Here is a 10821-nt window from a genome sequence, read left to right on the forward strand (position 1 = left end):
AGCAAATACTCGACAAATTCACACCAAGTATCACCAGATCTAAACCAGGTCTAAACTAGGACTAAACCAGGTCTAAACTAGGACTAAACCAGGTCTAAACTAGGACTAAACCAGGTCTAAACTAGAACTAAACCAGGTCTAAAACAGGACTATTTCAGGTCTAAACTAGGACTAAACCAGGTCTAAAACAGGACTAAACCAGGTCTAAACTAGAACTAAACCAGGTCTAAAACAGGACTATTTCAGGTCTAAACTAGGACTAGACCAGGACTAAACCAGGTCTATAACAGGACTATTCCAGGTCTAATTCAGGACTAAACCAGGTCTATAACAGGACTAAACCAGGATTGAACAAGGTCTAAACTAGAACTAAACCAGGTCTAAACTAGAACTAAACCAGGTCTAAACTAGAACTAAACCAGGTCTAATCCAGGACTAAACCAGGTCTAAGCTAGAACTAAACCAGGTCTAAACTGGGACTAAACCAGGTCTAAACTAGAACTAAACCAGGTCTAAACTAGAACTAAACCAGGTCTAATCTAGAACTAAACCAGGTCTAAAAGTGGACTTCGGGGGGACAAAGGGGGTCTGTTGTCCCAGGACCTTCATCATATTTATATCAGTGGGGCTGATATGACGTTTCTTACCCTGGGCCCCAGAATTCCCATCAACAGACGTGTGTACACGTCCCACAGTTTGAGAAACACTGCGTTATCAGACTAATTCACCTTAAACTTCACTTAAAATAAACCTTATTTAATTAAAATGATTCTTGAGTTTAACCATAACAGACCATGTAAATGACGTTGGCTTTGGCGACATCTAGTGTTCAAACGTGGAATTACTCAAGTTTTAGAAAGTTCCCTTTTATTAAACTATTATATTTTGCATGTCTCGCTTCAGAATGACTTTAAATTCCAGCAAAACATCTCAAAACCTCATGTGTATCATAAAAACAACACCATCTCGTGTCATTTTCGTGCTCCGGCCCGCGCGCTCTGGCCCGTGCGCTCTGGCTCCCTCTGCCGCGCACGGGCCACATCCGGGGAAACCTCGCGTTGTTTCCGTGTGAGAAACGTACAGAGTCCACGGGATTTCGTCGTGGGAAGGAGCCGGAGTTGTTGTCGAAGAGGGCGCAGACTGCAGACGGAGAGCGGGGGGTGTGTGCGCGTTGGCCCGAGCAGCGGCGTGGATGAAACAGGCAAACTGGCGCACTACAACATGGCATCGGGCGACACGCTGTACATCGAGACAGACGGGTCCGAGATGCCCGCGGAAATAGTGGAGCTGCACGAGATCGAGGTGGAGACGATACCCGTGGAGACGATAGAGACGACGGTGGTGGGCACGGACGAGGACGAGGACGGGCAGCCCATGATCGCGCTGCAGCCGCTGGTCACGGACGATCCGAGCGCCATGCACCATCACCAAGAGGTCATCCTGGTGCAGACGCGCGAGGAGGTGGTCGGGGGGGACGACTCGGACCTGCACGCGGACGGGGGAGGCGGTTTCGAAGACCAGATCCTCATCCCGGTGCCCGCGCCCGGGGTGGAGGACGAGTACATCGAGCAGACTTTGGTGACTGTGGCCGGGAAAGGCGCAATGGGACGAGTGAAGCGCGCGGGCGGCACGGGAGGCAAGAAATCCGGGAAAAAGAGTTATTTAAGCGGGGGAGACGCCGGGGGACGCAAATGGGAGCAGAAACAAGTGCAAATAAAGACTCTGGAAGGGGAGTTTTCTGTCACGATGTGGGCGTCGGGTAAGTAAAGCTGCTGTGGTGTTTTTCTGAGAGGCCTCGTTGTTTGGGCGTTGTCCTGTGCGCCTGGCTGTTTCCTGGAGAGCTCCGTTGCGCGCGGATTCAAGCGACGGTTAATGCGAGTTTTCGTTGCGGAATCCGACGCACAGACGGCTAAATGTTTTTGTTTTGAAGGGAAGCCATGTTTTAGGTGTTACTGGGCGCCGCCATATTCCCCGATACTCGTAAGTATGGCGGCGGACCCGAAAAAATGGCGAACGCGAGAGGCGAGGGACGCAGCTGCGCTCTGGCCGCGTCTGCAGGCCGCAAAAACGTGTCGCACAACGTTTAAACGCGCAATCTCAACCGAACAGCGCGGATAACTGATCGATATGACGGTTTTGGGAGCGTTTGAGCGCATGAAAAGCACGCAGTTTGCAGTTTTTTTGATCGATTTGGCTGCGCGTGCTGTTGGTAATGGTTAACCCGCTTTGCGCACAGCCCGGGCCAATGCAAAACACGACTCCTGACCTGGTGATTGTGTGAAAAAAACGTGTTGCATTGCAGTTTTAAGCACGTTTATTGCATGAAAGTGGATGTGATGAGTGTTGGAGACGTGTGCGCACCCTGGGTTTGGTTGGTTTCTGTGTTTTTTCTTTGTATATTTGTGAGTCTCGCTGCTCTTTCCTGATTGGTCGAGGCATTTAACTGCTGATGTCGCACATGCAGTTAAATGGACCATTGATTTGTTTGTTTTTGGTCGTTTTTAAACAGATAAAATGAGAAAAGGCTAAAGTAAATCAATATAATCACATGTTTGTCATATTTAAATGTGATGCATGATCCATTTTGTGTGTTTTTTATTTAATTATGTGACTTTAAATATGTTTTGGTTAAACTTTTTGCCATCCATGTCACTGTTTTGTTCATATATTTATCATTTTTATTCATGTTTTGTAACGATGTTGTTTTAACACCAGTATTTCCTCAGTAATAATGTTTTAAACTGTGTCTTTATGTGGATTATGTGACTATAATCTGTTTAAATTGTGTATTTATTTGACCGTAGCCATGGGAGATGTAATAAAATAATGATTTAAGATGCGTAAATACATTTGGAACTTACATTTTCATCTTTTTTCTATAGTTTTTCAGCAGCACAGCGTTGATTTTAGGTTAGATTGAAGTTATTGGACCTTCGTTTACACATCAGAACAAACTGTACTCCAATATAAATGCATTTGTGTGGTTTATTTTAAAGGAATAGCTCATAATAATCTTAATAATTGTTGTTTTTGTTGACTTTACACGTCCCATGGCTGCGCTGTCTCCTGTCCTTGTCTGTGTAGCTAGTTTAAGCTTGTATTTTATCCGTTCAGTCTCTGTAACTTGTTCCTAGGATACTCTGAAGACATTGATCATGAGTCAGTGGTGGAGGAGCAGATCGTGGGAGAGAACTCGCCTCCAGATTACTCCGAGTACATGACGGGGAAGAAGCTGCCCCCTGGTGGAATCCCGGGAATCGACCTGTCCGACCCCAAACAGCTGGCGGAGTTTGCCAGGTGAGTGAATTTAGAGAAAGGATGATTTTTATTGTAGCGGCCAACGTGATATTCTGGTGTTTTACGTAGATTATTTATATAAATCAACATGGCTAACCTGCCAGACGCCGCGGTTTGAACAGGAAGTGCGTCGGCTCTCGCTTTAATTCACTTTACGTTAAACTGTCGGCTGTGTTTTTGTTACTGCTGCGGAGAAACGCCTCATTTTAGTCTTTTAGAAACGCTCTGTGAAGCAAAATATATGGAATTATGTCAGAAAGAAAGAAAGAAATAACTCTACACGTTTGTTTTTCATATTTTCTATTCAAATCCTCAAAGTTTCCGCCTTTTGCTTTGTCGAAAAAAAATATTTAGTATTGGTTACGAGAGACAGGACAGTGAACAGGTGAGTTTTGAGTGAAAGGAAAAGAAAAAAAGTAGTAAAACTTAAGACAAAAACGTTAAATGAGATGATGCGGTGTCCAAACCTTTAGCAGTGTAAATAAATATATCTGTGAACAAAAAGCCTGAAAAAACACGACTGTATTTTGAGCAGAACGGCCCAAACCAACACAGAGTTACTGATTAATTTAAGGCTGAAACTCAAAGTGCAGAACGACACAGACCTGATCAATATGTTTGTAACTGATTATTTATTTCCACAGGATGAAACCCAGAAAAATCAAAGAAGACGATGCTCCGAGGACAATAGCCTGTCCCCACAAAGTAAGAACACGACAAAAAACACAACTTTAATGTTTTACACCACAGGGAAATCATGGCTCTAAAAAAAATTAAAAATAAGGAAGAAAAAAAAAACAACTGTTCACCCCTGGGTTCTGAAAGTAAAATTTCTAGTGATTTTTTCCAATAGATTTATATAAAAATAAGTAAGCACATATTAATAATTATAACAACATGTTTTACTTCTTTGTTGAAATCAGGGTGCTTAAAAAAAAATTAAATTAAATAGAAAGGGGGAAAAAATGCAGGTAAAATTTTTATTATTTATTTTTATATAAGTCTATGGAAAAAAATACATATTAATAATCCTAAATAAATGTAATTCAAGTTTTTTAATAGTTCACTGAGGGTCATTGGCTCCTTTACTGTTTTACTTCCTCAGTGAAATCACGGCTCTTAAAAAATAAAATAAAAATGAATTAATTTAAAAAACCTGCTCACCCCTGGATTCTTTAAGTTAAATTTCTATTATTATTTTTTCATACATGTTTTGGAAAAAGTAAACAAGTGCATATATTAATAATAAATAATTTGTGAAAACTAATGAGCAGAAGACACTTAAAATGTTCCATAAAGTTATTTCTAAATAAGTTCATATTAAAAATTACAATTTGAATGATTGACAGAGGGTAATTGGCTCAAAGTTTTACCGTTTTATTTCCTCAGTGAAATAATGACTGAAAAAAATAAATAATAATAAAAATAAAAAAACTTCTGTAAGTTACATTTTTTATATATATTTTTCCATAGACTTGTATAAAAATTAAAATGTATACATTAATAAGTATAACTCGGTGTAATTAAAGTAGTAAGCACTTGAAGGATTGATGGAGGGTAATTGCCTCGTAACTTTACCGCTTCACTTCCTCGTTAAACTTGTGGCTCTTTAAAAAAAATAAAATAAAAATAAAATGACCTGCTGATCCCTGGGTCTGAGTTAATTTTCTTTTCACTTTTTCCACAGACATTTTGGAAAATAAATAAGTACATATATTGATAGTAACTAAATACATAAATAAAATAATAAAAGCATAATACACTAATAATAATGATATTTTATTTTTATTATTGACAGCGGTTTGATTGACACCGCTCACTGCTAAACCAGTGATTTGGGCGGGAAGGGGCGTTACCTTCATCCTCTCTCCTGATTGGCTCTTTGGTTGCTATGACACTCGCAGTCGGAATTCCAAATATATGTAACTCTGCTCCAGATTAGCCGCGATAACATGATCACTTCCTGTTTGGAACGCCGCGGCTAACGGGTTAACTCTGTCCGTTCATACATACAGTTTACAGTCACTCCCACTGGCGTTAGCAACAGGTTTGATTGACAGTGTTGCTAAGCGCCCACTTCCTGCTAAAATTCGCCTCGATGAGCTTCATTTGGAGCTGAAGCTGTGGGGACGTCAGACTCACTTTTTACAGAGTCTGTGGTGACGACGTTTGTGGCGTCTTCAGTTCTGATGAATAATAACGAGACTGAAGATGTTTCCGTTCGCCGTACTGTTAGCGCTCCGTCAGTTTAGCGACGTTGTGCGATATAATGAGTTGTTAAATTGTGATTTGAATGTCTTTCTTATTCTGTAAATCTTTTTGAATGACTTTGTGCCAATTGTGCTGTACAAATAAACCTGCCTGTGTGACCTCTGACCTTTCCCCTTCCTTCTCCAGGGCTGTACAAAGATGTTCAGGGATAACTCCGCGATGAGGAAGCATCTCCACACCCACGGGCCCCGGGTCCACGTGTGCGCCGAGTGCGGCAAAGCGTTTGTGGAGAGCTCCAAACTAAAACGGCACCAGCTCGTCCACACGGGGGAGAAGCCTTTCCAGGTGAGCGAGCTGATTTGTGAACGATCAAACGGCTTTAAAGATGCACCGTGTCACTTTTCCGCGCCGTTTTACTCCGCGGAGACGTTGCGATGCGGCGCTGGAAGGTTCCGCAGTACGACTTTAAGCGGCTTTTAGCTTATTTTCAATGCGAAAAAACAGAAATAATGATTTTTAAACCCGTTGGCAGTGGTCCAAAGTTGTTCTGAACATCGTAAAGATTCACCCTGATGAGTTTTAAAGAGCTTTTCACAACTCACGCGCGACAGCTAGCATGCTAACGCGCACTTTCTGACAGTAAGACGCTTTATATCCATCCGTTTTCTTTCGTTTATCCGGAGGTGGGTCGCGGGGGCAGCAGTCTTAAGCTGACTTCCCTCACCCCAGACGCTTCCTCCAGCTCCTCCACTGGGCAGCCGTCTAAGCGGGGACTCCTTAGACTTCCCTCACCACCAGACACTTCCTCCAGCTCCCACGGCAACAGCGAGACACTAAATAACCCCATTTAAACACTACACAGCGGTCTTATTTAAACGCAAATTCTGCTCAAAAACACGGGAAAAGTTGCGTACAGGGGCTTTACGTGCAGGTTAGGAGTCAGTCAGGACGCTCCGACACCCGCCCACGCTGATCCGATAGAAAGTCGTCGTTATAAAGTTTAACACGGCCGTAAAACGAGTACAGTTTGACGATGTCTTAATATTATATGAGCTCGTTTTGGTGCAAAGAGAATCCGTTTTGTTCAGTGAGTTATTTCTTTATCTTATCTGTAAAATCTGTTCATAGTTTTGTGTCGCACTTCCAGTTCTTAAAGGTCCTATATTACGGAAAATTGACTCTTTGGGAGCTTTAAAACGATTAACGATTATATTAGAATCATTATTAAAGCTGCTGACAGTTTAAAATGTTCTGGATTTTAATTTTAGGAGTAAGTTCCAGGTTTAAAAAGCTGTTCTAGTCTTGTACTTTATCATCAGTGAAAATAACTGAATATTCTGGATGAACAGGGCCGTCAACTGAAATTTGGGGCCCCCGGGGTAAAAAGTCTTATATGGGGCCCCCTCTGATACAAATAAATAGGAAGCGAGTCCAATTCCGGGCCCCTTTGTCCCCCCTGTCGACTCCCCTGTGGATAAGTAGTTTTTTAGTTTTTTTTCTGCACATTCTGCTGATAAAATGGTGATTATCTTTGTTGACGATTATCTCGATTTTATAAAATGACCCACGAACGATTATTGTGGACCCTTTTTATCACGATAAACGATATTATTTTACTGTTCCATCCCTCCCCTCATCAAATGTTTTTATTCTTCTTTGTCAAACACTTTCTACATTTTATAAACACAAATGAAATCAAATATACAAAGTCAGATTTATGGAATTATGTGGTAAAACTACCACTTGATGACATCACAAGGTGGAACAGAGCATGTTTAAAAGGTCGTGTATCACACAAAACTGACTCTTGGAGCTTTAAAGTCATGTTCTAATGTTGTTTCCTCCTCAAAAACAGACCTGGAGTTGTGTTTTGTTTCATTATTAACACTTTATTATTAGTCTGTTTCATCTCCAAAGCTCAAAACGCTCTGTTCCACCTTGTGATGTCATCAAGTGGTAGTTTTCAAAGTGAACAGCTCCTTTTACCTTTAGTTCAGTCGAGTTTTGCAATTCCAGGACTGAAATGATCCAAATGATTCTATAAATGAAGGTGTGTGGAGTTTGAAAACACAGGGGAGCACTTCCTGTATCACCACATGATGACATCACAAGGTGGAACAGAGCGTTTTCAGTTTGTTTGAGAGAACTAAAGAACTAAATATGCAGAGTTTGTGTGTTAAACGTGTGAATGAAACAAAAAAAAAAACACAACTCCTGGTCTGTTTTTTGATATAAACTAAATAAATTCCCGTCTTTCCCTCTTTTTTTCCCAGTGCACGTTCGAAGGCTGCGGGAAGCGTTTTTCTCTGGACTTCAACCTCCGCACACACGTCCGAATCCACACGGGAGACCGGCCCTACGTCTGCCCCTTCGACGGCTGCAATAAGAAGTTCGCCCAGTCCACCAACCTCAAGTCCCACATCCTCACACACGCCAAGGCCAAAAACAACCAATGAGAAGCCCCCAAAGACCCGGACTCCGCCCCCTCGCAGACACTCAGACTGATGAACGATCTGAACCATGAAACGGCTTTAAAGATGCGCCGTGTCGCTTTTCCGCGCCGTTTTACTCCGCGGAGACGTTGTGATGCGGCGCTGGAAGGTTCCGCAGTACGACTTTAAGCGGCTTTTATCTTATTTTTAATGCGAAAAAACAGAAATCATGATTTTTAAACCCGTTGGCAGTGGTCCACAGTTGTTCCGAACATCGTAAAGATTCACCATGATGAGTTTTAAAGAGCTTTTCACAACTCACGCGCGACAGCTAGCATGCTAACGCGCACTTTCTGACAATAAAATGCTTAAAATCCATCCGTTTTCTTTCGTTTATCCAGAGGTGGGTCGCGGGGGCAGGAGTCTTAAGCCGACTTCCCTCACCCCAGACGCTTCCTCCAGCTCCTCCACTGGGCAGCCGTCTAAGCGGGGACTCCTTAGACTTCCCTCACCACCAGACACTTCCTCCAGCTCCCACGGCAACAGCGAGACACTAAATAACCCCGTTCAAACACTACACAGCGGTCTCATTTAAACGCAAATTCTGCTCAAAAACACGGGAAAAGTTGCGTACAGGGGCTTTAATCCACTAAACTAAACATGTAGACGGCACTACGCAAGGTTACGAGTCAGATCTGTGGAGCGGCGATCACACTCACAGTGAGGACGCGTGTTTTTAAAGGTATTTTTTTAGCAATAATACGAATACGATCGAAACGACAACAACAACAAAAAAGCAAAACGATGTTAAAGATGCTACGCTAACATCTCCACGGCGACGCGTCAGAAAAGCCACACGGCGCAGCTTTGAGCCCAGTCCGCAGTCGCATCCCCCCTTCTTGTCCTGCTGTCTTACCGGACGAGGAAGATATGACGCCCCCTGTTGGTCACGACGGCACTTTGCAGCCGCACGAAGGAACTTGGAAAAACATCTGAAGGACATTTTTACCGGGAAAAGGCAGCAGATTTGTAACTTTATTTTATCACATAGTTCTTATTTTAACGAGTGAACATATTGTGCACTTGACTCGGGCTATGTTCAGAAAAATGGTGTTTTGTTTTCGAACTGCATTATGAGATCGTACTTATTATATTATTATTATTATTATTATTATTCTAAACAAACTCGTGTGACCCGTTTCACTTATAACACAATGGGACGTTTTTTGCATTTTCAGACCCTTGGGTTGTACTTCTTAACCACAGATTAACCTGTATACTTGTACTGTATGGCTGTATTCAGTAGACATAGCTAGAGGTGTGATTCAAGTGAAACCAGATTAGTCTTTCTCTTTTCTATGAACTACTTTACACAGATTAACAAAGATTATAATCCCACCTTCATCCCCCCGGCGTCAGTTTGAAGTGACCGCAGACCTTCACTCGTTTCTGAGAATGTATTGTACAGACTTTGGACATTAACCTTTTAGTTGGTCTTTCCACCCATGTATCCCGACTGCCCACAATAAAATGGGTGATTCAAACCTGTGACAGCGCCGCCTACTGTTTACTCTGGTCAAAGCGGGTCAAAAAGTGTGTGTTTCTCCAAAGTTATCGCCGGACAGAGCGAACACGGTGCAGTCTCTTTACAGTTTTTACATTTAATTAGAAAGGGAATGGTGGGAAAAAGAACAAATTCATCCATTTTGTTCGTCTTATCCGGGGTCCCAGACTTCCCTCGCCCCAGACGTGTCCTCCAGCTCCTTAGAGATAAAGTGAGGAAAAGAACAAATCCGATTAATATCTTTTCTTTCCGATATTTGTTTATTTAACTTAAAAGGACAATGTACGAAATTGAGTTTGCAAATCACAAATTTAAAAAAGTAAAAAGGTTCTGCACAAAAACACAAAAAACACAAAATAAAAACAGTCTCCAAATGACAAAAATAAATATAATAAAATAAAGTTTCCCGTCCCGACCGTCATGAGCCCAGACAGATAAAAAGATAAAAAATACTGTGGAAAAATTACAATTCTAGATAAAAAGTGATGCATTTGTGAAGACAGGAGAGTTTTGAAATATAAAAAAAGGTTTATTCTGTGTTGGAGCAGATACAGACGGGACATGGACACAGACCGTCCCCGTGTCCTGAGTCTCTCCCAGAGCGTCTCCCCCTCGTCCTTCGTCCCCTTTAGTCTCTGAGCTCTGAGTACTGTATGTTCCGGAGAATAAGTCGCCAAAAAATGCAGAATAATGAAGAAAAAAACATATATTTCACATATAAGTCTCACCCTCGACCAAACTATGAAAAAAAGTGCAGTTTACAGTCCAGAAAATACTGTAAATTTATTCCAGAATCACAAAGGTCCAAACATTTCAAAGCAGTGACTTGTGTTTCACTTTATGAACCTTTAGACCTGATGATAAAGTGTTTCCTGGACGAGGGGGCGGAGCTTTCACAGTAAAAGTTAAAGTCTGATCTGTGTCTCTTTATTTACACGATGAGTTCACTTAAATTTCCATCTCAACATTCACTGTCCAAAAAAAAACATCTCACACTCTAATATTTGTTTGTTCCACCTTTAGCTTTGATTGTGTCGTTTCAATTTCGCGTCTCCAACGTCACACATTTATTTCCATCGTTGTGTTAATGTTTCTGTTGTGTTGATGATGGTCGAGTCTGACGCTGCAGCTTCTCCAGAACAAAGATTCTCCACGGGGTTAAGGTCTGGACTCTGTGGACGATCCATGTGTGAAAATTATGTCTCTGTTTCTCTCTCTGCTTCTATTTCTCTCCCTCTCTCTTTCTGCTTCTCTTCCTCGCTCTGCCTCCCTCTCTCTCTCCCTCTCTCTCCCTCTCTGCTTCTATTGCTCTCTCTC

The 10821-nt window shown here is 42.0% G+C and overlaps 1 protein-coding gene across 3 annotated transcripts; it reads left to right on the top strand.

Moving 5' to 3' along the window:
- Window positions 1-1088: 1088 nt before the first annotated feature.
- yy1b (YY1 transcription factor b) lies at window positions 1089-9520 on the top strand. 3 transcript variants are annotated; one of them, XM_033990926.2, is made up of 5 exons: window positions 1089-1759; window positions 3147-3297; window positions 3942-4002; window positions 5695-5853; window positions 7782-9513. In XM_033990926.2, the coding sequence occupies exons 1-5, from the start codon at window positions 1222-1224 to the stop codon at window positions 7962-7964; spliced, it is 1092 nt and encodes a 363-aa protein (XP_033846817.1). In that variant the 5' UTR covers window positions 1089-1221; the 3' UTR covers window positions 7965-9513. The 3 variants fall into 3 exon arrangements, with proteins under 3 accessions (XP_033846817.1, XP_033846816.1, XP_033846818.1); XM_033990925.2 differs by having other exon boundaries at window positions 1105-1759; window positions 3135-3297; window positions 7782-9515; XM_033990927.2 differs by having other exon boundaries at window positions 1109-1759; window positions 3135-3297; window positions 3954-4002; window positions 7782-9520.
- The last annotated feature ends 1301 nt before the right edge of the window (window positions 9521-10821 follow it).

This window comes from Periophthalmus magnuspinnatus, chromosome 24 (assembly GCF_009829125.3).
Source record: "Periophthalmus magnuspinnatus isolate fPerMag1 chromosome 24, fPerMag1.2.pri, whole genome shotgun sequence".
Lineage (NCBI taxonomy): Eukaryota > Metazoa > Chordata > Actinopteri > Gobiiformes > Gobiidae > Periophthalmus > Periophthalmus magnuspinnatus.